Source organism: Felis catus, chromosome B3, assembly GCF_018350175.1.
Source record: "Felis catus isolate Fca126 chromosome B3, F.catus_Fca126_mat1.0, whole genome shotgun sequence".
NCBI classification, from domain to species: Eukaryota; Metazoa; Chordata; class Mammalia; order Carnivora; family Felidae; genus Felis; species Felis catus.
In genome coordinates, this window is record NC_058373.1 from 614,166 (window position 1) to 640,539 (window position 26,374).

Below are 26,374 nucleotides of genomic sequence, written 5' to 3' on the forward strand. Positions count from 1 at the left end.
TCGGCCAGGCCAGCAGGGACCCCTGTGACAGACCTGTGTCTCATGCCGACAGGCTGCATCGGGGCTCTGCCGCGGTCACTTCCTTCCTGGGAGCAGGCAGCGGGGCTGGCAGTCACCCCCCTGGCGGGAGACATGCCCACAACACCCGGCGCCCGAGGGCGAAGGGGCCGGAGAGCCCAGGCTTGTCTCCTCGGGGGCAGTTCTGGCTCCAGAGCAGCCCGGGGCCCCTCCCCTGGGCCGGGCTGGGGCCGCCGTCCCTGCTCCCCAACTAGCAATCCTGCTCGTAGGTCTGACCTTCACGGCCCTGCGGAGGCCAGCAGAGGCACCGGCGGGGGATAGGCGGGTGGCAGGAGGGGACTGAGGGTAGTTCTCTCCCCGCTCATCACGGGCACCGCCCGTCAGTGGGTCTGACTCCTCCGCGGTGCCCACTCCTGTCTACTGTCCCCCCTCCCCGCCCCCGTGCGGGAGGGACCTCCCTGTTCCAGTCTGGGGGTGACTTCCTGCCCTTGCCTCTGGGCCACCAGCAGCCGCCTGGCTTCTCAGCTTCTCTGTCACTGTGTGACTTTCCTGGGTAAAATCCCTCAGGGTCTCGGTTGTAAATACTGGGAGTAGGTTCTGTCCGCCTGGCTGGCCCCTGCCTGAGTTTTGCTTTAGATTTGCACATCTGCCTTCAGACCGGGTCCATCGTGGCCTCTGTCACTGCCTGCCCTCTGCGCCCGCTAGCCCACCAGCCTGGACTCCCCCTCATTTCTCGCCCCCTGCATCCCTGCGGTTAGCTTCTGGTCATTGCCACCTGCCTGGTGGCTCTCATCCCTGCTCTCCCTTGACCCCTCACCCTTGTCAGGGTGCCCTGCTTTCCTGTATAACTGTCACTCTTGGGGTCAGCCGTGCCCCCTTGTGACGGAACACCTGCTCGCCGGTCACGCCCTGACCTCGGGTGAAGACGTGACTCCCTAGGTCACCGTTGCCCTGCCTGCGTCCTGGAGAGCACCGGCTCTGAGCGCTGAGCACCGCTTCCTCGGTGCTGCTTCTGCCCCTCTGGGGCCGCCCGCTGCTCTGGTCCGGGGCCTCGGGGACAGCGCTTGTCTGACGGGACCCTCCCCGTGTGCCTGCTGGTCCTGTAGCTGGTCCGCAGCCCTGACGTTCATTTCAACATCGCGGGCACGCGGCACGGTGAGCGCGGAGCGTGTGTGAGCGAGCTCTCCGGCCGGGGGCACTTAGCGAGCCTCCCTCGCGTCTGCACAAAACCGTCCGGATGCAGGCATCACGGTCCCCCTCCTCCTTGGGAGACAAGCGGAGCTCAGAGACGCTAAGTACCTTGCCTGAGGAGCTACCACCGAGGCCCAGGCTGGGGTCTGGACCTCTGTCCACTCCTCCTGGAAGGCCGGGGAGGAGAGCAGGGCCTGGGCTCTGGGCCCAGTGATCCCAGGAGAGTCATCTGGTCCTCCGGTGACCGCTTCAGTTTGCTAAGCGACTGAGAGGCTAGTTTCGCCAGTGTATAAACTAGGAAGTGAGCCGTTAACAGGCAGCAGTCACTGTTTTGTGGGAGTGAGGGGGCCAGTAAATAATGTTCTGTGTATCACAGACGCCTGGGAGCCAGTAGCTTCAGAGACCCAAAATCTCAGATGACTGTGTTTGAGAACAAGAAGGTCTTACTCCGAAACTTACTCCAGCGGCCGGAAGGAGCCTTGGTCTTCCTTCCCTTGAGCCAGGCCCGCCCCCCTGTGGGGCGTGGCCACGTTGCCGGGCGCCCCGCGCCCCAGTTTCCACATCTGAAAGATGAGCGTCAGACTCCCCTCCTGTGGAGGGCTTGACGTCAGATTCAGACGGTGCTTTAAGGGTCTGTCATAACGTTCAGAATTAAAAAAAACTCGCAGTTACAACAGGCAGAAGGGAAAAACCTATCTTAAGTATGTGGATTTGAGATGAACTGTGCCTCGTGTTGTCACGGAAAGGGAATCGTAAACTGAAGAGACTCTGTCCCCAACTGAGAAAGTCGCAGAAGCTCCCGAGGAGCAAGCAGGTGACACAGAAGGACGGTAAGAGGAGGATGAAAACCGCGTTACTCTACCAGGGAGACCACGGTTGGCATTTTGATGGGCTCCCTTTTTGCTCCTCCCCCACCTCCCCTTAGGTATGGACGTTGGGGGCGTGAGGTGTCCCGGCTGCTTCGCGTCACGGCTCCGGCGAGTTGCCCCGTTCGGTGGCTGCCGCGTCCCGTCGGGGCAGTGCGTGGACCGTATGTGTCCTACAGGGGGCACCGCGTGGGCCGCCCTGAAGCGGGGACAGCTTGTGTGCCCCTCTGCCCCCACGGCACCCTGCTTCCCAAATCCCTGCCGGCTGCTCGCGCCTTCTCCATCGTTCCATCCGCTGTGCACCAGGACCCGGCCGGCGCCGAGGACCCCGTCCCCCGGTGTCCCCTGGTGTCCCCGGCGCGTTCCTTCCCCCCCGCACCCCACCACCTCCCGAGCCGGCGGGGCTGGGGCTGAACACAGGTCGAGCGGTGCTTGCTGCCGGCTGCTCCGCACCCGGCCCTCTGCGCCTGGACGGCCTCGAGCGCAAGGTGCCACCTGCCGCCCGACGGATACAGGGCGATTGCTGTGGGGTTGGCTTCTCGCCCCTCCTCTTCAGCCCAGTCCCACCCCTCCTGGCAGAAGGAGTCTGTTCCCGTCACTCATCCCGCAGTTACTCGTTCTGGGGGCACTTGCCCTTCACTCATCCCGTGGTCACTCATTCCGCGGTCACTTGTCCCGCATTCATCCCGCGGTCACTCATTCCGTGGTCACTCATCCCGGGGTCACTCGTTCCATGGTCACTTGTCCTGTGGTCACTCGTTCTGGGGGCACTTGTCCCGCATTCATCCCGTGGTCACTTGTTCCGTGGTCACTCATTCTGTGGTCACTCGTTCCGCAGTCACTCATTCTGGGGTCACTTGTGCCGTGGTCACTCATCCCAGGGTCACTTATCCCACGGTCACTTGTCCTGTGGTCACTCGTCCTGGGGGCACTTGTCCCGCAGACACTCGTTCTGGGGCCACTCGTCCTGCTCTCATCCCGTGGTCACTCGTTCCACGGTCACTCTTTCCGTGGTCACTTGTTCCATGGTCACTCGTCCCACGGTCATTCTGGGGTCACTTGTCCCGTGGTCACTCGTCCCAGGGCCACTGATCCCGTGGGCACTTGTCCCACAGACACTCATTCTGGGGGCACTTGTCCCGCACCCATCCCATGGACACTCGTTCCGTGGTCACTCGTCCCGCAGACACTCGTCCTGGGGTCACTCGTCCCACAGTCACTTGTTATGTGGGCACTTGTCCGGTGGTCACTCATCCCGGGGTCACGTCCCACAGTCTGCTGTCCTCCCTTGCCCACCTTCAGCCCCTGAAGGTGGCCAGCACTGGCCTGAGCCCCGGCCTCAGGCGCGTGCTGTCCCGGGGCCGTCGTTCAAATGCGCAGGCGCTGTCTCTAGCAGGTGGTGCTGACCCTGCCCACTGAGAGGGGCGAGGCTTCCGGGGAGACCCCTGTAGGGGAGCACGCACCGGCTGCATCACACGGCGCCCTCGCGCGCCCTGGAGCGGGCCGTGCAGGTGTCCTGGGGCGGCAGCGGCTGGGAGGTGCAGGCAGCGCTTCGCGTCCCGTGACATCTGTGGGACGGCCGTGCTGCTGTCACGCTAACTCTTGGGCCTGGGACTCGGTTGTGACCCATGTACCCCAGATCTCGCGTGCAGCGGCCAGGCCGACTCTTCCCCCGGCTCAGGAGTGTATCATAGCGGCCTGTGTTCTTGGGTGTTTGGGGCACACGAGTGGGTTTCAGGCCCGGGGGTGGGCGCGCCTGCGGTGCGTGAGGTCCCTGGTGCGCGGCCCAGGCGGCGTGCCCGAGCGCACCCACGCCTCGCCTCCGCCCCCTCCCCAGGTGGACCAGCGGGTGTTCAGAGACCTCCTGAGCGAGAAGCTACCCCGTCTGCACAGCCACCTGGAACAGCACAAAGTCGACTACACCCTCATCACGTTCAACTGGTTTCTGGTGGTGTTTGTGGACAGCGTCGTGAGTGACGTCCTCTTTAAGATCTGGGATTCCTTCCTCTATGAGGGACCAAAGGTGGGTCTGCTCGCCGGGTTTCTGGGCAGCACGGTGGTGGCCAGCTGCCCGGGTGCGTGAGGGGCCACCGTGGGGCCGGGGTCACAGGAAGCAGCCGCGCCGGGCCGAGGTGTGCCTCTGCTCACAGGTGTCTCTGTCCCACCCACAGGTCATTTTCCGCTTTGCCCTGGCTCTTTTTAAATACAAGGAGGAGGAGATCCTGAGGTTGCAGGACTCCATGTCCATTTTCAAGTATCTCCGTCACTTCACGCGCACGGTCCTCGACGCCAGGTGCGTCCTTGGGGGCGGGGGGGCGTGGCGAGAGCGGGAGCGCTGGTCCCTGCTTCCCGAGGAAAAGGTGGGGACAGGCCGGGGACACCAGGTGGCCTCCAGTGATGGGGAGGGGCGGGGGGAGGATAGAGGACAGTTTATTTTTTCTCCAATGAACATCAGTCCCAGCAGCGAAGCAGCATTTTTATTTGTCCAGCAAGCCTTTACTGAGCGTCCGGGGCACGGGGGGCACGGTGACCAAGGACGGACATCTCCCGTGAACAACCTAGGGGAGACCACTGGCGTGACAGGCTCAGGGCTGCCGTGGGGGGAGCCCAGATGGGACAAGTGCAGGGGAAAGGTGGGGGTGAGCGGGGCCGGGGGGACCCCAAGGAGAGGGTGTCCTGGGCAAAGGGATCCTGAGGAGTGGAGGTGAGAGGCAGCGTGTCTGGGGCCGTGGCGGAGCAGGACAGGCTTCATCCCCCAAGTGTCGGGAAGACAGGAGGGCTGGCATCGGAGAGGAGACCCGGGGCCTGGGGAAGGGGGGCGGGGGGGCGGAGGGGGTAGACTAGAGCATGGGACAGGAAGTGGAGCTTGGGGAACCCTGGGCTTCTGGCTCGGGCACCAGGCCTCGGCGGATCGTGTCCGTGTTGTGCGTGTGCCCCCGACCGCCTTTGGCGGCTGCCCTGGGGACTCGCCAGGGGCTCCCACGGCCAAGGCGGGGTACAGTTCACTGCTGCCCGTGTGGTACAGGGCCGCCTTTCCCTGCACATGACCGTGTTCCACGTCAGGCTTGTCTACCCGTAAGGAAGCCATGAGTCTTTCCGCAGAGAAGTGTCTGTGGCTCACATACGTTTTCAGACTATTTTTTAAATTATTTCTGAGAGAAAGAATGCAAGCAGGGGGAGGGGCAGAGGAAGAGAGAGAGAGAGAGAGAGAGAGAGAGAGAGTCAGTCCGAAGCAGGCTCCGCGGTGTCAGCGCAGAGCCCGATGCAGGGCTCGAACTCAGACTGCCAGATCGTGACCTGAGCCAGAGTTGGACGCTTAGCCGTCTGAGCCCCCCAGGCGCCCCTCAGACTTTTTGGACCGTAGCTCATAAGACCATTTCATATCAGAATGTGAACTGCCCGTGCCAGAGCGTATAGAAGTGAAACGGTTTGTTGAAATGTTTGTGGTTCTTGCTAAAGGTCTGTGTTAGATGTTGAGGTTTCTAACTTCCTGTTACAAAACGCTTGTCATGATTCACCACGTGGGTTTCTCATCCACTGATGTGTCACAACCTGCTTGAAATCCCGCAGGGCCCCCCAGTAAGCTGGCAGGTGCCCCTCTTCTTGGCTGGCCCCGCGAGAAGCCGCAGGCCCTCAGGGCACCAGCGCTGGGGGAGCCCGGCCGCAGGAGGGCTCTGGGGCAGGGGCTGGGCCCGGGTCCCGGGGAGGGGACGCTGCGAGCAAAGGGGCCGATGGCTGAGGCCACGCCCGACAGCCCACAAGGCATCACGGTTTGTAAGGATTTTCAGGCAGCTTGACGTATCGGCGGCGATAGTGGCCTCGGTTTTGCCAAATGAAAAGCCAGGGAGCAAAACCTGAGAGAGAGCGGGCCGAGAGCGTGCGCTACCCTTCCATCAGGTCAGGGTTCCCTAACCTCCCTTCAGGCCCAGGCTGCAGGATGTGCCCCCCCACCCTCCCGGCGGCGCCTCCCGCGAGCTCTGCAGCGCCACCTCGTGAGCGGCCTCGGGCACAGCCGCCCGGCCGTTGGCCTCAGGAACTCAGTCCCCGTGGTTGGATGGCGACCCGGGTGTTTCACTCAGCTCCCCGGGCTGGTGGGTCCAGGGGAGCGATTCCACATAACCGAGCGGCTCCATAAGAAAGGAGGGCGCGGGTGCCGAGTCCCGTGTGCCCAGGAGACAGCGGGTCAACGGATTAAACCAGTGTCGAGTCGGGGCCGCTGGGGCCTTCAGCCTGGGCTGACCACGGGATATCTCTCATCTCCTGACCGGGCCGCAGAGCGGAGTGTTCTGCCCTGCCCGCTGGGCCAACAGGCCCCGGCAGCACGGTCCCACCAGAGGCTCTGTGAAAATAACCTAGTGTTGTTTGCCTCCCATAGAGGGGGCTGGAGGCCAGCTCTCAGGTGCGTGGAGTCTGCGACCCGTGGCTGTAGGAAAAGGAGCTGGTCGTGTGGCCCTGGGTCCCGGGTCCGGGCTCACATTTCCGTTCACAGACCCCTGTGGCCCCGGCCGGTGGAGCCCAGTAGGAGGCACGGCTCTGTGCAGGCCTGTCCTGTTCTCCCACGTGCCCGTGTTCGAGAACAGTCTGGGAAGCTTGGCATTTGAAGGTGGCCTTCCTGACCTTTGACCTCACGCAGGGAGTCCTCTGGAGTCCGGCTAAGGAGTAGGTGTTTGGAAATTCAGTAGGGAGAAATGCCAAAGGCTACACCCTCCCTTAACGTTACACCTTCTAGAATAGACTCACATCAAGGCAGCCCACGTGGGTGGATGGTGGCAGGCCACCTGTGGCCGCTGGCTCTGTCCTCACGGCCTCTCCTGGGTCTGGAGGTGCGCCAGGGCCCTGTGGCTGGGAAGAGAAGCCCCTGGGCTGGATGAATCGGGGGCTGCACCCGGCCCCAGGCCCTGGGGCACCTTCTCATTCTGATCTTACTAAACCACTGGCCAGCAGCTACAGCCCCGTTTCTGGGATTTTAAACCGTTCACTGTAAATCAGTGCCTTGATCCCAGGATAGTAGGAAACCCATAGAGCGCACATCTGTCTGCAGACGTGTTCGAGCCTCGTCGTGTGGCTCCTGGGTGTGACGGTGCCTGTCAGGCGGGCCTGGGTATCCGCTGCTCCCCGGTCAGGCCCGGGACGGCCCTCCGGGCCATCCTTCTGCTGGTCCCGAAGGCTCAGGCTCGCCGGCCCTGCGGTCACAGGCAAGTGCCAGGCGCGGTCCTTGTGTGCGCGTTGTGGCGGCAGCTCTGGTGACCCCAGACCTCAGGAAGGTCACTAACTCATCCCAGCCTCTCGACGAGGAATCAGAAACCAGAAAGGGAAGGGACGTCACCTGCCCCACGACAGAGCGAGCGTGTGTCTGAGTCCGGGCCGTGGCTCAGGGCCGGCCCCGTAGCCTGTGCGTGAGAAGGGCTGGCCTCCAGGTGATACACCTGCTGGGGTCCCATCCCGTGTCCTGCCCTGCTGACACTCCGTGCCTGTCCTGGGTCCTTCCAGGAGACTGATCGGTATCTCCTTCGGGGACCTCAACCCGTTCCCCCTGCGCCAGATCCGGAACCGGCGCGCCTACCACCTGGAGAAGGTCCGGCTGGAGCTGACGGAGCTGGAGGCCATCCGGGAGGACTTCCTGCGCGAACGGGATGCCAGCCCTGATAAGGGTGAGCTGGTCAGCGATGAGGAGGACACCTGAGTCCCCCGTCCCCACCCCCCACGATGCTGCTCTTGCCTTCACAACCAAAGTGTGCCAAAGGGCGACCGCGGAGACGTCTCTGCTCCTTTAAAAGCCCGAATGTAACGCCCGTGGTCTCTGGAGATCTGCCGGGCAGACATCCAGGGCCACACCGCACTTTCTCCTTTCCACTCGCGGTGGGCTTTGTCCTGTTTACAACTGTCTTCCGTGCCGTGGCACGTGGCTGCGCCTGTCCCCGGCTCGCGTGGTCTGTGCGCCCCCAGGTGAACTGGCTGGATGTCTTCCAGGCCCTGTTTACTGCACGTGTCAGCTGGGTTGGTCATTGGCGCGCGCCCTGGGGACCCCGTCCCAGGCGCCTCCCTGTCTCGCTCCTCCTGCACCCCGCGCGGCTGGGGGCCTCCGCCGAGCAGCCACACTGTGTGCTTCGCGCACTCCCGGGCCACAGTGTGGCTGCTCCGGGGGCACGAGGGTAGTGAAAAGGGGCCTTTCCTAGAAAAGCAAGTGCATCCCACGCTCAGAAGCGGCCTGTAGAAAACCCACACACCTTCCCTGCGGGTAAGCAGCCTCGCCTCAACTCTGGAACAGCACTGGCCCTTCCGTGCACAGCGTTTCAAGCAGCGAAGGGCCTGGCTTTCCAGACAGCCCACACTCCCTCCTGGGCACCAGCTGGGCTCGCCTGCCCTCAGCCTGCCCTCTGCCTGGTGCAGATCTCTGGGAAATCCTTCTTTTTGGCTGGCTCCGAGTCACCGAGTCATGGTCTGTGGAGGGAGCCGTCCGCAAAGCAGGCCCTGCCCTGGGGCCTCGGTAGAGGGGACAGAGCAGGGCCATGGTGCAGGTTCCGGGTGACAGTCGAGGTCTCCTCTGCCTGCTGGTGTGGGGGGAGGCGGCTGCCGGGGCTTGGGGCACCGCTCGGGTCCCCTCCCCAGTGCTGCCCACGGGCATCCGCTCTGGCAGCGTCCTTGTTCATCGCCGAGGCCGTGGGGGTCACACCGCCCAGGCAGCTCCGGAGACGGAGCGCTAGCTGTTTGAAGCCCCGGAGAGAGGCTTTGCCCAAGGAAGTGGACTTCTGCTTTATCACAGCGAGGACCGTCCCTGATGCGGACGTGTGACACTGTTTCCTGGCACAGTATTGCTCAAATAGGAAAGAAATGACTTCAAGTGGGATTTTTACACTACCTGGAGAAGCTGGAAACAGCCCTTAGTTGATGTGTTCGATGCAGCCTGAGTGCTGAACCGATGGAATTTGGAGCGCTTTTTTCCCAAGTGGGGATGTCCTGTCACCAGCGTTGAGCAGGGTCCAAGCCGGGTCCGCGTCTCCACAGACTGAGTTTCCGTCCCTAGGTTGGTTGACTTGATTTTCGGGTATCAGACGCGTTGCACCGTTGTTCGTTTCCTGGGAGTGGCTGGTGGCGTCCTCACTGCCATTCGCGGACCCCCTGCCCTGGCCCCCACGCAGCTGCCGGCCTGGGGACAGCGGTGAGGATGTGCGGCCGGATCAGACCGTAGTTTCCAGATCAATTTCCCGGAGGTGACGGTGCTGCTGGTTTTGTCTGTCTTGCCCCAGAAAGATGCATCTTAAAGATGTGGATGGGGCCCAGGTTCCCACTGTACGTGGCTGGAGTCGTGGTTTCGGGGAGCGGCTGGCCGGGCTGTGCTGCTGCCTCCAGGCGGTCGTCCGAGGCCGGAAGTTGGTGTGAAAGCCGAGGGGTCGGGGGAATGGGCCAGGGGTGCTGGCCTCTGGGTGTCCGGAGGGCAGGAGCGGAGCTCGGCCTGGTCCGGACGGGACAGGATGGGTCCGTCGCTCCAGAACCACAGGGCCCGGAACGGCGCCCTCTCCTGCCCCCTCCACCGGGCGGGCAGCGTCCCGATGGGGGGCCTCAGCACCGGCCCAGGGCCCCTGCAGGCTGGGTCTCGTGGCGACACTTCTTGCCCAAACGCGTGTACCATGGCCAAGGGGATTCCCTCAACGTGTTGGGGGGGGCACCTGCCAGCTTGCACGTGGATGTGTTTTTGTTTCATGGGTTGAACACGTTAATACTTTTGTATATTTTTTCACTACAGTTTATATTTTTATAGACTTTGTATCGAGGTTTTTCTAGATGACGTACATCTATTTTATATAACGAGTCTTGTGTACGGCTCCCTGTATTTGTGTATAAACCTGAGCACGACGTGGCTCCCCACTCCTGGGCCCCGGGCATCCCGCCTCTGGCTCATGCTGGGGCTGCTTCCCCGGGCAGCACCTCCCTGGTCACTTGCGGCCATGCCGACAGCTGTCCAGCACCCGCTGGGGCTGGACCGAGACTGGATTCTCCTCCATTGTATCCATATAGGAAATATTCTAGGCAGATAGCCAGCGCGTTTTCCTTTTTGAAGCTAAACGTGTGTATTGCACAAATCCCCACCCTTGGCTTTGTGCCGCGTGGTCTTCCCCAGGTGCCCTGGGCGGCGGTCAGCCTGGGGCGGGAGGGGGTGTGCCGGCAGGGGGGCTGCTGGCAGGTGACTTTCCTTCATGTCTCTGCAGCTTCTGTGCTCGTCTTCCAGTTAAACTTTGGAACGGTCCTACTAAAAAGCCAAATAAACTACTAATTTGTATAACATTGTGGTTTGAAATGTGGTTGTAATCACTCGTGATGGGGCTCACCCCAGGGCTTAGGGGGGACAGGGGCCTCCCCGACCTGCCAGCAGGGTGTTTAGGTCCGTGCCCTTGGTTTGCTCTTTCGGGGTGTGTGGGACGAGACGCCTCGGTCAGCGGTGCAGCCCCGGGAGCCGAGGCCGAGCTGGCAAATGGGGGGCCTCGGCCGGGAGCCGCCCTGTGTCTGGAGCAGCCCCCCGGGTCACAGCTGTGCCGTGCCCCGCCTGAGTCATGGGTTGTTTGCCTCTCGTCTGGGCTGACCGCTCGGCTGCCACCGGGGACACCATCCCCCTCAGCCCCCATCATCGGAAAAACACACCACAATGATTAAGACCAAATGTCTTTCCACGGTGTGGGGGAGGGGGCTCCAGGGAGGGTTCCCAGACAGAGCAGACGAGGGCCCGCTGAGAGTCTCCAGGTCAGACTCTGTGAGACTGGGGGTTCCTGCGACCACAGCAGCGGGAGCGGAGCCGGCACTGGGACCCCCGTGCTGTGCCCTCTGGCTCTGGCCCCTGCTCAGTGTGGGTCAGGCGCCCGGACAGAGGCCGTCACAGAGCGTGGGTCCCCAGAGCTACTGCAAACACAGGAAGGAAGCCTGCTGCCCCTCCCCCGGTGCAGGATCCTGGGACTCTCTCAAGCCCCCGTGACTCGCTTTCCTGAAGTGACCTCAGAGTGACTAGCTCTGCCAAAGCCGTCTTCCCGCCGGGGGCAGCCCAGAGCTCAGGTGGAAGGGGGCTTGGGCCAGACCCACGCGGAGCGGGCGGGGCGCTGCAGCCGGCGGCGAAGGGGTGTTACCGGAAGGGGTGCTGTGTGCGGAGAACGGGAAGCCGGGGAGCAGCTGGGCACCTCTCCCTCCGTGCCTTCCACATGGGGACCAGTCCCCGGGACAGACGCCTGCTGGTGGCTTCAGCCTCTGATGCACAAGTGGCCACGTGGCCCTCGCTACCACGGCCCAAGGACCACTGTGAACGGCACATGCCGTGGAACTGAATGTGGTGTCCGCCGGTGTGCACGGGGCTGGGGGCCGGGGCCTCTCTCAGCCTCGGTGTCCCCCACGTGAAGAAGGGGTCTACACTCTCCAGGAGTAGGGCTTGTGAGCACCGTGTAAGAGGGTCAAGTTCAAGACTCATGGCCAGAGGTAAGGGTTGGAGCCTACCCAGGCCACTTCCTGGAGGAGCAGCTCGGCCGCCCCCCCCACCCCAGCCTCCTCATTCCTGGTTCAAGCCCAGAACACTCCCCAGAGCACCTGGTACCCACCTGCCACCTGCTGTTCACGCCTGCCTCCACGGACCTAGGTCTGTCCGGCAAGAAGGGAGCTCTGGTCTGGTGGGCAGGTGCTAGGCCACGGGTCAGCGTCACAGGAGCCCGGCAGCTGGGGTTGGCGGGGCAGGAATCCGCCCCCCCCCCAAATCTGTCTCTGAACACGGAGATGTGGGAAAGGGACAAGCGGGGACCAGGAAGGATGTGGCCGCCCATCTGCTCCTACCTGCACCCCGTCTCTCCCCCGGTGCAGGTAACAGCCGAAGTGGCGAGGGCCAGGAACCAGACAGGGCGTCCCGGACCCCATCGCCATCATCCCAGGGGACAGCCCCTGCTGGAGACCAGAGGGCCTTACTGCTCGAGGGAGGGTGTGACCCATTCACTGTGAAACACCGGTCTCTCCTGGAGTGGAGACGTGGGGGGTGGGCGAGCGACTTGAAGGGGCAGAAAGAGCGTGGCCCAGGACCCCCGCCCCACCCCCGCCTTTGCCAAGCTGTACTCCCGCCATAACACCTCCCAAGGAGGCCACCAAGCACCTATTCTAGGGTTTCCCCGAGGAGCACGTGAAGGGTGGTGAGTCAGGAGGACAGAGACCAGGGGGTCTGACCTGAAATTCTCCCAATCCAAGAGGAAGTCACGCCGTGCTCGAAACCATAGTGCTCATTTATGTATAACAATAACGTTCTGCAGACTGTTAAAAAAATACCTTTCTTGGGGTGAGAGATCCCTAGCCCGCCGTCAGCGGGCCGGGTTAGCACCTTTGGGGTGCAGCCCGCACTGGGGCATGAGGTCCGTGCGTCCGGGACGGTCTGTTCGTGCGGCCTGGCTGGAGTGGGTCAGCGGCGGGCGACACGCTGATGGCCGCGGGAGGGGACCCCGTGGCCTGGTAGGGGACAGGAGCGGCAGCACTGGGTGCGGACGGCAGGCAGCTGGCAGCGGCCCAGCAGGCGGAGGGTCTCACAGAAGCCGAAGGACAGGCGATCCCGCTCGCAGCCTGGGGTGGGGTGGGGTGGGGTGGGGTCCTCAGGAGGAGCCACACCTGCACCCCTCCCTCCTCCACCTGGGCTGTCCCCAGGATCAGGGTGGCCAGGAGCCTCGGGGGCTTGGCGGCCACCCCCAAGGGCTTGAGCCCTCTGGGCCCGGAGGTGCCAGTCCCCAGTTGTTGCTGCGGCCCCATCCCACCTGCCTGCCCTCAGGTTTCCAGAAGAAAGGCCCCGAGACTCCACCCGTGACCATCTCAAAGGCTCCTGAGAAGGCAAAGAGCCTGCTGCCCCTCTCCTTCCCTGGCGTGACCTGGACCACACCGCCTCCCGAGGAGGGACGGAGGGACGGAGGGAGGCGGCAGACCGGGGCCTGGCTGGCCCTCCCGCCCTGTGCTTATCGGAGCTATTTCGGGAAGTGGTTTGCTTCCGGCCCTCCCGGCCTCGCCCCCGCTGCCACTGACGTCCCCCAGCTGCCCGGCTCAGTGCCACAGACGCCCGGGTGCGGGAGGAGCAAGAAGGCAGCCACGCTGCGGGCCTGGGACATCCCCCGGGCCACACAGAGGGCACGTGGCAGCAGGCTGGCTCCTCCGCCCCGACTCCTGGCCGTGGGTCTGAGCTACGGCATCTGTGGACCTGCATCCTGTTCCCACTGCGTGACCTCAAGCGAGCTTCTTCACCCCTGGGGGGGCAGTTCCCTCCTCTGCCAACAACCCCCACCTCCACAGACAGGCGGATGTGGGCCACGCTAGGTCAGCTGCCTCGCCACGGTGACCGCACACCCTGGAGTTTCCAGGCTTTCTGAATGTCTTCCCGCACCAGCCCACAGACCGTCAAAACATCCTGGGGCTCCAGGATCTCGGTGTCCAAGGACCCCCGGCTGGCCTCCACCCTCAACTACTCACTTGGTCAGGAAACACCTAGCCCCCCTCCCCCCGCCGCCGCCTCGCAGCCTGCCCCCTGGCCCCCGGGACACCTGGCCAAATTGGCTGTAGGCCCCAAAGGCCTCTGTTGCTACCCTCTCCCCCAGCTGGCCCTCTCCTCCAGACAGCACGGCTGCCCAAGTGCCCCTGGCACGGAGCCCAAGCGTGAAGGGCAGGAAGGAGCTGGGGCCTGGGCTGCGTGCAGCAGGGGCCGTGAGCTGCTGCTGAGCAGATGCTGGGGGTCAGGGCGGGTGGCGTCTCCGCTGCGCCTTGAGGCTGGGATTTGAGGAGGCCAGACCGCCCCTCGCAGCGGCCTGGGTGGAACTGCCCAAGGAGGCAGCCGGGGTGGGGGGCACAGCCCGGAGGCCCTAAATGCCAGCCTGAGCACCGCACACTGTCCTATGTCCCGGGGGGGGGGGGGGCAGGCAGCTGATGGGCACAGAAGCAGCCAGGCTCTCCCCCTGACCCCCCGGCTGCAGTGGCGGCAGCAGCTGACGGGGACGGGGCAGCAGAGGAGAGGGCCACCCTCCCTGAGCACTTCCTGGGCCCTCCCCACCCGGGACCTGGCTTCTGCCCTACCCACCCCGTCCCCGAGCACGGGGGCCCTCGGCCCCTCTATGCACCGGGAAGTGGGGCCCGAGGCCGCACAGCTGGTGAGGAGCCCGGTCTCCCATGCTCGGCACAGCTCGGGCCGCCAGGGCTGCCGGAAGGCAGCTGTGCGCCCGCGTGTGTGCAGAGCCACCTCTGGCCAGGCCCTCCTCCGGCAGGACGCAGCTGGCCAGGAAGCAGCCAGCAGGACCCTGGAAGGGAGGCGGCTGTGTGTGGCTGCACCGCCACCCTCCTTCAGCCCAGGGCGGGGGGGCGGGGGGCTCAGCCAGAGCCGGGGCTCCACAGTCCCAGGGACGTCCCTGGCCTCACTCGGCAGGTGACCGAGACCCAAAGGAAAGAGGAGCTTGCTCCAGGCCACAAGGCAACTTGGGGGCCAGGCCGGCCGCCGCCCCTCTTCCTGTGCCAGAGGGAGCCGCCCGCGGGGTGCGGTGGGCCGGAACCCCTTGCCTCCGACCCTGGCCCGCCCCGGCTCCTGCCTGGTACCTGCGGCCTCACCGTTCTCAGCCAGCCAGTGCCGTGGGGGCGGCAGCTGGACGGAGGGTCCCGTCTCCCTCGTGCCCCGTCCCCCCCCCCCCGGCCCCGCCCCGCCCCAGCACAGCCACCGCAAGGAAGCACTCACGTGGAGCCTCGCCGAGCTCACAGTCTTGGGTGCCGCATGGCCGGGAGCTCTCGGGCCAGGCCTCGTGGCCACACTGGTCACTGTCCTCCTCGGGCAGCCCGGTCTGGGTGTTGACACACCTGACCAGGCGTCTCTGAACACCGCCACCGCAGGGGGCCGAGCACTGTGGGGGGGGGGAGGGGGGCAGAGGTGAGGGGCCGAGCACTGTGGGGGGAGGAGGGGGCAGGGGGGAGGGGCCGAGCACTGTGGGGAGGGCAGAGGTAGGGGCCTGAGCACTGTGGGGGGACAGAGGTGAGGGGGTGAGCACTGTGGCTGGGACAAAGGTGAGGGGGTGAGCACTGTGGTTGGGACAGAGGTGAGGTGGTGAGCACTGTGGGGGGGGACAGAGGTGAGGGGATGAGCACTGTGGGGGGGTGGCAGAGGTGAGGGGGCTGAGCACTGTGGGGGGGGCAGAGGTGAGGGAGCTGAGCACTGGGGGGGGGCAGAGGTGAGGGGGCTGAGCTCTATGGGGGGGCTGAGCACTGTGGGGGGGGCAGAGGTGAGGGGGCTAAGCACTGTGGGGGGGGGCAGAGGTGAGGGGCCGAGCACTGTGGGGGGGGGGGCAGAGGTGAGGGGCCGAGCACTGTGGGCGGGAGAGAGGTGAGGGGCCGAGCACTGTGGGGGGTGGCAGAGGTGAGGGGGCTAAGCACTGTGGGGGGGCTGAGCACTGTGGGGGGGGGGCAGAGGTGAGGGGGCTAAGCACTGTGGGGGGGGGCAGAGGTGAGGGTCCGAGCACTGTGGGGGGGACGGCAGAGGTGAGGGGCGGAGCACTGTGGGTGGGACAGAGGTGAGGGGCCGAGCACTGTGGGGGATGGCAGAGGTGAGGGGGCTAAGCACTGTGGGGGGGGCAGAGGTGAGGGGGCTGAGCACTGTGGGGGGGGCAGAGGTGAGGGAGCCGAGCACTGTGGGGGGGGCAGAGGTGAGGGGCCGAGCACTGTGGGGGGGGCAGAGGTGAGGGACCGAGCACTGTGGGGGGGGGGCAGAGGTGAGGGGCCGAGCACTGTGGGGGGGGGGCAGAGGTGAGGGGCCGAGCACTGTCGGGGGGGGGGGGGGCAGAGGTGAGGGGCCGAGCACTGTGGGCGGGAGAGAGGTGAGGGGCCGAGCACTGTGGGGGGTGGCAGAGGTGAGGGGGCTGAGCACTGTGGGGGGGACAGAGGTGAGGGGGCTAAGCACTGTGGGGGGGGGCAGAGGTGAGGGAGCTAAGCACTGTGGGGGGGGCAGAGGTGAGGGGGCTAAGCACTGTGGGGGGGGCAGAGGTGAGGGGGCTAAGCACTGTGGGGGGGGCAGAGGTGAGGGGGCTAAGCACTGTGGTGGGGGGGCAGAGGTGAGGGGCCGAGCACTGTGGGGGGGGCGGCAGAGGTGAGGGGCCGAGCACTGTGGGTGGGACAGAGGTGAGGGGCCGAGCACTGTGGGGGGTGGCAGAGGTGAGGGGGCTAAGCACTGTGGGGGGGCTGAGCACTGTGGGGGGGGCAGAGGTGAGGGGGCTGAGCACTCTGGGGGGGGCAGAGGTGAGGGAGCTGAGCACTGTGGGGGGGGGCAGAGGTGAGGGGCCGAGCACTCTGGGGGGGGCGGGCAGAGGTGAGGGGCCGAGCACTGTGGGTGGGACAGAGGTGAGGGGCCGAGCACTGTGGGGGGGGGGGGCAGAGGTGAGGGGCCGAGCACTGTGGGCGGGAGAGAGGTGAGGGGCCGAGCACTGTGGGGTGGCAGAGGTCAGGGGGCTGAGCACTGAGGGGGGGGCAGAGGTGAGGGGGCTGAGCACTGTGGGGGGGGCAGAGGTGAGGGGGCTGAGCACTGTGGGGGGGGCAGAGGTGAGGGGGCTAAGCACTGTGGGGGGGGGCAGAGGTGAGGGTCCGAGCACTGTGGGGGGGACGGCAGAGGTGAGGGGCCGAGCACTGTGGGTGGGACAGAGGTGAGGGGCCGAGCACTGTGGGGGGTGGCAGAGGTGAGGGGGCTGAGCACTGTGGGGGGGGCAGAGGTGAGGGGGCTGAGCACTGTGGGGGGGGGGGCAGAGGTGAGGGGGCTGAGCACTGTGGGGGGGGGGCAGAGGTGAGGGGCCGAGCACTGTGGGGGGGGGCAGAGGTGAGGGGGCTAAGCACTGTGGGGGGGGCAGAGGTGAGGGGCCGAGCACTGTGGGGGGGGGCAGAGGTGAGGGGCCGAGCACTGTGGGGGGGGGCAGAGGTGAGGGGCCGAGCACTGTGGGTGGGACAGAGGTGAGGGGGCTAAGCACTATGGGGGGGCAGAGGTGAGGGGGCTAAGCACTGTGGGGGGGGGCAGAGGTGAGGGAGCTGAGCACTGTGGGGGGGCTGAGCACTGTGGGGGGGACACAGGTGAGGGGGCTAAGCACTATGGGGGGACAGAGGTGAGGGGGCTAAGCACTGTGGGGGGGGGCAGAGGTGAGGGGGCTGAGCACTGTGGGGGGGGGCAGAGGTGAGGGGGCTGAGCACTGTGGGGGGGGGCAGAGGTGAGGGGGCTGAGCACTGTGGGGGGGGGCAGAGGTGAGGGGGCTGAGCACTGTGGGGGGGGGCAGAGATGAGGGAGCTGAGCACTGTGGGGGGGGGCAGAGGTGAGGGGCCGAGCACTGTGGGCGGGAGAGAGGTGAGGGGCCGAGCACTGTGGGGGGGGGGCAGAGGTGAGGGGCCGAGCACTCTGGGGGGGCGGGCAGAGGTGAGGGGCCGAGCACTGTGGGGGAGGGGGCAGAGGTGAGGGGCCGAGCACTGTGGGGGGGGGGGGGGGCAGAGGTGAGGGGCCGAGCACTGTGGGCGGGAGAGAGGTGAGGGGCCGAGCACTGTGGGGTGGCAGAGGTCAGGGGGCTGAGCACTGTGGGGGGGGCAGAGGTGAGGGGGCTGAGCACTGTGGGGGGGGCAGAGGTGAGGGGGCTGAGCACTGTGGGGGGGGCAGAGGTGAGGGGGCTAAGCACTGTGGGGGGGGGCAGAGGTGAGGGTCCGAGCACTGTGGGGGGGACGGCAGAGGTGAGGGGCCGAGCACTGTGGGTGGGACAGAGGTGAGGGGCCGAGCACTGTGGGGGGTGGCAGAGGTGAGGGGGCTAAGCACTGTGGGGGGGCTGAGCACTGTGGGGGGGGCAGAGGTGAGGGGGCTGAGCAGTGTGGGGGGGGGCAGAGGTGAGGGAGCTGAGCACTGTGGGGGGGGCAGAGGTGAGGGGGCTAACACTGTGGGGGGGGCAGAGGTGAGGAGGCTGAGCACTGTGGGTGGGGCAGAGGTGAGGGGGCTGAGCACTGTGGGTGGGGCAGAGGTGAGGGGGCTAAGCACTGTGGGGGGGGCAGAGGTGAGGGGGCTAAGCACTGTGGGGGGGGGCAGAGGTGAGGGGGCTAAGCACTGTGGGGGGGGCAGAGGTGAGGGGGCTAAGCACTGTGGGGGGGGCAGAGGTGAGGGGCCGAGCACTGTGGGGGGGGGCAGAGGTGAGGGGGCTGAGCACTGTGGGGGGGGGCAGAGGTGAGGGGGCTGAGCACTGTGGGGGGGGCAGAGGTGAGGGGGCTAAGCACTGTGGGGGGGGCAGAGGTGAGGGGGCTAACACTGTGGGGGGGGCAGAGGTGAGGGGGCTAAGCACTGTGGGGGGGGGCAGAGGTGAGGGGCCAAGCACTGTGGGGGGGGCGGCAGAGGTGAGGGGCCGAGCACTGTGGGGGGGGCGGCAGAGGTGAGGGGCCGAGCACTGTGGGTGGGACAGAGGTGAGGGGCCGAGCACTGTGGGGGGTGGCAGAGGTGAGGGGGCTAAGCACTGTGGGGGGGCTGAGCACTGTGGGGGGGGCAGAGGTGAGGGGGCTGAGCACTGTGGGGGGGGGCAGAGGTGAGGGGCCGAGCACTGTGGGGGTGGGGGCAGAGGTGAGGGGCCGAGCACTGTGGGCGGGAGAGAGGTGAGGGGCCGAGCACTGTGGGCGGGAGAGAGGTGAGGGGCCGAGCACTGTGGGCGGGAGAGAGGTGAGGGGCCGAGCACTGTGGGGGGGACAGAGGTCAGGGGGCTAAGCACTGTGGGGGGGCTGAGCACTCTGGGGGGGCAGAGGTGAGGGGGCTGAGCACTGTGGGGGGGGCAGAGGTGAGGGGCCGAGCACTGTGGGGGGTGGCAGAGGTGAGGGGGCTGAGCACTGTGGGGGGGGCAGAGGTGAGGGGGCTGAGCACTGTGGGGGGGGCAGAGGTGAGGGGGCTGAGCACTGTGGGGGGGGCAGAGGTGAGGGGGCTGAGCACTGTCGGGGGGGGCAGAGGTGAGGGCTGAGCACTGTCGGGGGGGGCAGAGGTGAGGGCTGAGCACTGTGGGGGGGGCAGAGGTGAGGGGGCTGAGCACTGTGGGGGTGGCAGAGGTGAGGGGGCTGAGCACTGTGGGGGGGGGGCAGAGGTGAGGGGGCTGAGCACTGTGGGGGGGGCAGAAGTGAGGGGGCTGAGCACTGTGGGGGAGGACCCACTATGGCCCCGGCAGCGCAGTAGGGGAGGGGGGGAGGCAGAAAGTTTCTCAAGGGGAGCCCTCCGTCTGGAGTCGGGCTTTATTCTGATTTGTTAGGGTCTGAGGTTGTAAAAAACCCTACAAACAGGTTTCGTCTCTGCCACTCGGTGCCAGGCCCTGGGCTGAGGGCCTCATCGTGTTAACCCTCACACCCCGCTGTTGAAGACGAAGAAACAGTGGCCCAGCAAGGCAGAGCCACCGGCCCAGAGTCACTGGGTGGCCCGAGGTGTTGCAACCCCCGAGCTGCCCCCCCCCCCCGGCCCCTCCTCCACCCCAGCTGCCGCCTAGGCCTCTGCTCGGGTCCCTGAAGGCTCACGGCTTCCGTTCCCGCCCCCCTGCGTTGGGTGCTCCCCTCGGGCCTCACCCCCAGAGTCCTCCGCGCCAGAGAACCCGCCCGGTCCTCTTCCTCTCTCCCCAGCGGCAGGGCGGGGACCTTGTGTGGCCACCGCCCGCATCTGCGGTGACCAGAAGGAACGCCTGGGGCGGAGGACCGAGCGGTGGCTGCCGGGCACCTGTCCCGCCCCTCCTCCGCGTGCGGCTCACCTGGCCCCAGGGCCCCACCACCCACTTGGTACAGGGCTGGGTGTTGCAGGACCGCGTGCTGTTGGGTCTCAGGGCCTCCTCGCAGAGGCCCGGCTCCGGGCAGGTCACCAGACGCCGCTGCTCGCCACCGCCACAAGCCTCTGAGCACTAGGAGGGCGCGACGGCAGGGTTAGGGCGCTTCTAGGGGCCGAGGCCACCCCCACCCCTGCCCCGCCCCGGCCCCCAGGCCTCACCTCTCTCCAGGAAGAGACGTACCAGCTGAGGCAGGGCTGGGCGCCGCAGGGACGGCGGGCCGGTGGCATGGCCGGCCCCGGCTGGCAGTGGAAGGGCCGCAGAGGCCTTAAGTCCTGCGTGTCCACGCACTGCACGTCCCGCGTCGAGGACCCTCCGCCACAGCTGCGGGAGCACTGCGGGACGAGCAGCACGGGTGAGCGTACCCCACGCGCATGCGCACGCGGCCTGCGGAACCCCATCCTCCGCCCGGCCCGGGGCAGGTGGACAGAGTGCAAGGTAGAGCAGGTGACAATGAGGTCCTGAGGGTGACGGCAGGTACGGGGGGGAGGGGGGGGTTGCTGGGGCAGGTCACAGGGAACCGAGAAGGGACCAGGCAGGGGACCGGATGAGCACAGGACGGCAGCCGGGAGCCTCCCACCCCAGGCCCGCATACCTTACTCCAGTTGCCCGCATGCCAGGCGGCACACGGCCTCAGGTGGCAGTGGCGGGCGGGCTGGGGCCGGCCCTCGGGGGCACAGTCGTCCTCCCGGCCCGAACTGCAGCGCACGGGCCTCCACACGGCACCCAGGCCGCAGGTGGTGGAGCACTGGGGACCAGGGCATGGGCCGTGAGGGTGGGCAGAGCCCCAGCCAGGGGCTGCCCATCCAGGTCGGGGGCGGGGACCCTGGTGGAGCCAGGGCCTCAGTCTCCCCCTCTGCAGAGGGGGGCTCTCCACCCACCTCCCAAGAAGACCGTGCGTGAGGACCAAAAATCACAAGCCACGGTCTGTGCCCACAGGGGACGCACGAGGTGGCCCAGCCGTCGTGACCAGGCTCACTGCTCCCCAAAGTCACGGAGGGAGTCTGGATTCCTGTCTCCGCCTGTCCCTCCCCACCCAGGATGAGGAGTCTGAACAGAATCGAACAGTGACACTGGGGGGGCACCTGCCAGCTTCTTCCTGTCAAGTTCAGACCCTCGCCGGCCTGAGTGGGGAGGGGCCGCTGGGGTCAGGGGGCTATGGCCGCCCTGTCCAGGGAGCTTGCCAGCCAGGTGTGAGGGACGCTGCCCCCGGCTGCCCCCATCTGTGCTACCTGCCCTCCCAGCGAACCCTCGTGCCACTGGTGGCCTCTGGGGACTCCAGGGATGGGTGCCTCCCCGGACACCTCACCACTCAGACAAGAAACGGGCCTGATGGGGTGGACTGCCCCCAGGGGCACACGGAGGGCATGACCTGAGACATTCCCCCCCCCCCCCCCCCCCCGCACAGGCAGGGTTTGGTCCCCGGGTCCCAGAGGAGGAGATAGAGGTGGTGAGGCCCCTACCTCACTCCAGTTGCCCACTTCCCAGCTGGCATTCCCAGCAGGGGGCAGGTGCACGGCCAGGCTGGGGTCTGGCTGGGCCTCAGGGATGATGCTGCCATTGGCCGAGCCGTCCTGAGCTGGTGTGAACCCCACGGAACCAGGGGACTCGGGGCCCACAAGTCCTGGGCCCGGGGCCGGCAGGAGGAAGGCTCCTGGTGCTGCCGGGGTCCAAGGGGTGGGAGGCCCCGGCTCCAGGGTGCTGTCCCCGTCCCGGGTCTCTGGCTGAGTGACCGGCGGAGGAGGGGCAGGAGCCCCCCCAGTGCTGGGCCACAGCTCACTGTCCGCAGGCCCCAGGCCACTGTTCAGAGTTGGCTCCCAGGCCACAGTCCCAGCTGTCCACAGCGATCCTGCGTCGGGACTGGGGGAGGAGTGGCTGGGGCCCGTGGTGGGTGAGGTGGGTGAGGCGGGTGAGGCGGGTGAGGCGGGTGGGGTGGGGTGGGGCCCTTGGGGGGGGCCGGTACCCTCCTCCTCGGACAGCTCGTTGGTCCTTTCCCACCACGGAGGGGACGTCCAGCTCTGGCTGTCTTCCCCTCCCAGGACCCTGTTTTGGCTCCCAGGGGCAGCCGGTTTTTCCGTGCCACCGGCTGGAGTGGGGGGCCGGGGCAAGCTGGGGAGCCCGGAGTCTGGGGCCTCAACAGGGGTGTCTTCCTCAGGCAAGAAATTGACCAGGGGGTTCCCGGGGGTCTGCTCTGAGGGTGGGGGCGGGGAGAGGCCAGCCTGGCCGGGCCCAGGGGCAGGCGACCCGTCTCCCGGCGTCCCAGGAAGCTCTGAGGCCGGCAGGGGGGTGGCTGTGGGGGGCTCAGCAGGACTGCTCAGGGGCGGGGGTGTCCGGTCCCCCGCACCTGCCAGGTCTGGGGCGGGGTCCTCCAAGGGCCCGTAAGAGAGGTCCTCATGGAAGTTAATGAAATTGTAGTCGTAGTAGAAATCGTCAACGAACACGGGTCCCGGCGGGCCCAGCCCAGGGTCCTCCTCGATGGCGTTGCCCACGCCGGTCGGCTCGGGTGACAAGGGGGGCGGGGGGCGTGGGGCCAGGCGCGGGGGGATGAAGTCGATCTCGTTGAGGAACTCGTGGCTGGAGGAGGAGCCACTGCCCGAGCCTTCGGGGCCCAGCACGTCCAGGGTCCGCGGACAGGGCGGCAGAGAGCAGGTAGCCTTGCCGGCCGGCCGCCGCGCCTCATCACAGGGGACGCCGGTGTCATTGGTGCAGAGGACACTCCGGAGCCGGGCGCCATCCCCGCACGTAGCCGAGCACTGGAGAGGAGGCCGGAGAGAGGGGCTCGGGCGAGGGGAGGTCAGGGGCCAGGGCGCCCTGCCTGCTGGCCGAGGGCAGAGCGGGAGGCCTCGGCCAGCCGACTCTGGGCCTGTCCAGCCCCAGACCGTGGCATGCGGTGGTGGCTCTCCAGGGCAGCCTAGTCCCCGAGGCTTCGGGGGACGCCCCCACCGCCCTCCCACCGTGAGGCCCACCAGGAAGGGCCCCCTGAAGACAGATGGTGGAGCTGGGGGCGGGCCCCCCACCCTGACACTCACCTGAGACCAGTTCCCCACGGCCCAGGTGGCGGGGCAGGGCACCTCACGGTTACAAGGACTTTCGGCAGGGGGCCGGGGGAGGTGCTCGCAGGCAGGCGGCTGCAGGGCCCTCTGCTCATCCGGCCCCACACCGCGGATGCAGAGCACAGAGCGGCGGGAGAGGCCCGCGGGCCCGCAGGAGTGGGAACACGCCTGCCACTCCCCTGCCCACCACCTGTGAGGCACACGGGCCACATCAGCAGAGCCTGGCTGCGCTCCCAGGCACTGGGGGTGCAGGTGGGGTGGGGTGGGGCCCAGGGACAATCTCCCAGGCACTCGGGGTGCAGGCGGGTCGGGTCAGGACGCAGGGGACAATCTCCCAGGCACTCGGGGTGCAGGTGGGTCGGGTCAGGGCCCAAGGGACAATCTCCCAGGCACTCGGGGTGCAGGCGGGTCGGGTCAGGGCCCAGGGGACAATCTCCCAGGCACTCGGGGTGCAGGCGGGTCGGGTCAGGGCCCAGGGGACAATCTCCCAGGCACTCGGGGTGCAGGCGGGTCGGGTCAGGGCCCAGGGGACAATCTCCCAGAGCTGCAAGCCCCGAAGCCCAGTGACAGGACCTCCCCGGGGGGCTGGGCAAGACCCAAACCCTAGTGACCAGGGACATCCTAGGCCAGCTGCTCCAGGCTGGGGTGGTGGCGGCCACGACCTGGGCCTTTAGCCCCACTCCCTCAGCCCCTCCTGTGGGCCCAGGATGTGGGGTCTGTGGCAGGGCCAGGAGCGGTCAGGGCGGGCTCACCGGGCAGGGCACGGCTCCTCGCTGCACTGCCTCTGGCGGTCATCAGGCCGGACCAGGGGGTCACAGTGTCTCTCGTCCACGGGCCCCACCTGTCGCTCGGTACAGTGCACAGTCTGCCTCTGCATACCTGGGGGGCCGCGGGGGCTCAGCCTGGGCCCGGCACCCAGGGTGCCCCCTGCCCGGGCTGCCCCGCACCCAGAGACAAGGCCACACCCGCTCCTCTAGAACCCTCCCAGAACAAGGCCTCCGCCTCCACCCCTAGATGGGGACCAGAGCGTGGAGTTTCGTGGCATTGAGGGCCCAGCCCCTTGGTGTCCTAGCTGGGAGGCTTGGACGGCTCACCTGGCCTCTCTGAACCTCCGTGTATTTATCTGTAAGTGGGAGGAAGAGTAACACCCTCCTCGAAGCCAGGGTGTGAGGACAACACGTGGTCGTGCAAACCCAGCCTCCCCTCCCAGCAGGGTCAGCGCTCAGACAAGGCGGAGCGAGGCCACTCACCAGACCCCCCGAACAGACATTCCTCTCCAGCCTGCCTTTGTCACTGTTCCTGTCCCCCAGCCACCACCTGCCTCTGGGCCTTTGCACGACTGCACTCTTCCCCTCGGACACGTACCCCACACTGTCTCCGGTGGCAGGACCGTCCAGCAGGCCCTGCCTTCCCCTGCTTCCCTCACAGGCCAGAAGACCAGGTCTCCTTGGCCTGAGCCTTCCGTCCTGTCCACTCCTCCTCCCCTAACAGAATTCTGGTTCTCTGCGAGGACCTGCTGAGAACACTCCCCTGGGAGTTCCTGTGTGCGAGGGAAGGACATAGGGAGAAAGGACACGAGTCTCTCCCCTGGGGGTCAGCCCCTCGCCCCTTCCTTCTTCCTGCCTGGACCCCAAGAAGGGGGAGGGCGGGGCTACCTTGACACACGTGAGGGGAACACTCGGACGGGGAGAGAGGTCCTGGGTCCCTAAGGCCACCCCGAGCCACCTGCACTGGTGCTCCAGCTGGCACCCCACGACCTGCAGCGCCACACGCCCCTCAGCCGCCCACCTGTGAAGCGGCCGTCCGCTGACCCCCAGGGCCCGGTCTAACGGGTTTGCGGTCATGTTTGTAAACATAAAGACGCTCTATGGGACAGGATACTTTTTAAGAGCTTTTGAAAATTTCTGCCAGGTTTCCGTGTGTCGGTTTCCACTTTATCATCACACGAGGTTTTTAAGGAACGTTTGAGGGGTACCTGGGTGGCTGAGTCGATGAAGTGTCCAATTTTTTATTCGGCTCAGGTCGTGATCTCGTGGTTCATGGGTTTGAGCCCCGAGTCAGGCTCTGCGTGGACAGCGCGGACCCTGCTTGGGATTCTCCCGCTCCCCCACCCCCTGTCTGCCCCTCCCTGACTCGTGCTCTCAAAATAAAAAACTAAAAACCAAAAAGGAACGAGCAGACGTCTGTCCCAGACTCCTGATGCTGAGATCCCTAGACACTGAGGGGCACTGGGGGTGACGAGCCCCGGGGAACAGGGGTCAGCGACACTGTTACACGTCTCATAGAGTTGGAAGAAATGAGTGTGTGTGGGGAACGGGCCACTGGGCCCAGAGGCTCAGAGCGGGGGTGGGGACACGCTGGTGGTCCTGGCTCCCTCCTCCCCACCTCTCCTCCTCCTCCCGATCCCCCCTGCGAAGCCCCTCCTGGGGCAGCAGCCAGGGAGCACCAGGCTCTGGGCCGCCCAGGAAGGAGCCGCAGAGCCCGTCTGCAGCAGGAGGTGGAGGAAGGAGCCCACGGAAGACCGTGAGGACGAGGGTCCGGTGTCCGACGTGGGACAGAAGCACCGGTGAGGGGCCTGCTGAGCAGTGAGAACGAAGGAAGGGGCAGCCGGCGCGTCTCTGGGGACACAGTGCCAGCAGCTGAGACACACCGGGCGCTCAGCACGTGTCTGGTCCTGTGCCAGCCTCTCCCCTGAAGGACCCAGGGACAGGGCTGCCGGCGGCCCCGCTCTGGACACGGGGGCCCGAGAGCCACATGTAAGCAGCCAGCCGGAGGCTGAAGCCGGGCACCGTGCCCACCCCTTTCCTCACCTGTGCCACAGGTGACCGTGCACTGGCTCCAGGGCCCGTAGCTCCAGGAAAACTCGGGCGGCTGGCCGTGGCCGTGGCCATCCTCCTCCCTGTGGATGGTGTACTCGTAGCGCACCCCGGGGTTGCTCTCCTGGAAGAGCAGCTAAGGCGGGTGGGCAAGGGGCCCCGTGAGCACGAGGCGTCCCCACCGCCCACCCAGGGCCATGAGCACGAGGCGTCCCCACTGCCCACCCAGGGCCCCACGAGCACGAGGTGTCCCCACCACCCACCTGGGGCCACGAGCACAAGGTGGCCCCATGAGCACAAGGCGTCCCCACCGCCCACCCAGGGCCCCACGAGCACGAGGTGTCCCCACCACCCACCTGGGGCCACGAGCACGAAGTGGCCCCATGAGCACGAGGCGTCCCCACCGCCCACCCAGGGCCCCACGAGCACAAGGTGTCCCCACCACCCACCTGGGGCCACGAGCACAAGGCATCCCCACTGCCCACCCAGGGTCCCACGAGCATGAGGCGTCTCCACCGCCCACCCAGGGCCATGAGCACGAGGCGTCCCCACTGCCCACCCAGGGCCCCACGAGCACGAGGTGTCCCCACCACCCACCTGGGGCCACGAGCACAAGG

The 26,374-nt window shown here is 66.6% G+C and overlaps 2 protein-coding genes across 11 annotated transcripts in view; one reads left to right on the forward strand and one right to left on the reverse strand.

The window, feature by feature from the left end:
- The window catches only part of TBC1D2B (TBC1 domain family member 2B), a 65,497-nt gene extending 55,139 nt beyond the window's left edge, over positions 1–10,358 (forward strand). For all 6 annotated transcript variants that reach the window (XM_023254782.2, XM_006932180.5, XM_006932178.5 and 3 more), the window contains exons 11-13: positions 3,913–4,098; positions 4,247–4,368; positions 7,566–10,358. In XM_023254782.2, the coding sequence (XP_023110550.1) occupies positions 3,913–4,098; positions 4,247–4,368; positions 7,566–7,758 (501 nt within the window). In that variant the 3' untranslated portion in view covers positions 7,759–10,358. The remainder of the gene's footprint in view (positions 1–3,912; positions 4,099–4,246; positions 4,369–7,565) is intronic.
- Positions 4,538–26,374, reverse strand: part of ADAMTS7 (ADAM metallopeptidase with thrombospondin type 1 motif 7) — a 52,024-nt gene continuing 30,187 nt past the window's right edge. For 2 of the 5 annotated variants that reach the window (XM_045058700.1, XM_023254780.2), the window contains 9 exons: positions 25,752–25,893; positions 23,694–23,820; positions 22,918–23,131; positions 21,352–22,641; positions 20,484–20,636; positions 20,050–20,223; positions 19,817–19,963; positions 14,785–14,947; positions 12,299–12,647 (listed from right to left, as the gene is read on the reverse strand). In XM_045058700.1, coding sequence (XP_044914635.1) covers positions 12,490–12,647; positions 14,785–14,947; positions 19,817–19,963; positions 20,050–20,223; positions 20,484–20,636; positions 21,352–22,641; positions 22,918–23,131; positions 23,694–23,820; positions 25,752–25,893 — 2,568 coding nt within the window. In that variant the 3' untranslated portion in view covers positions 12,299–12,489. Of the gene's footprint in view, positions 5,228–12,298; positions 12,648–14,784; positions 14,948–19,816; positions 19,964–20,049; positions 20,224–20,483; positions 20,637–21,351; positions 22,642–22,917; positions 23,132–23,693; positions 23,821–25,751; positions 25,894–26,374 lie in introns of those variants that run through there. The other 3 variants (XR_006598709.1, XM_045058699.1, XR_006598710.1) reach the window with 3 other exon arrangements.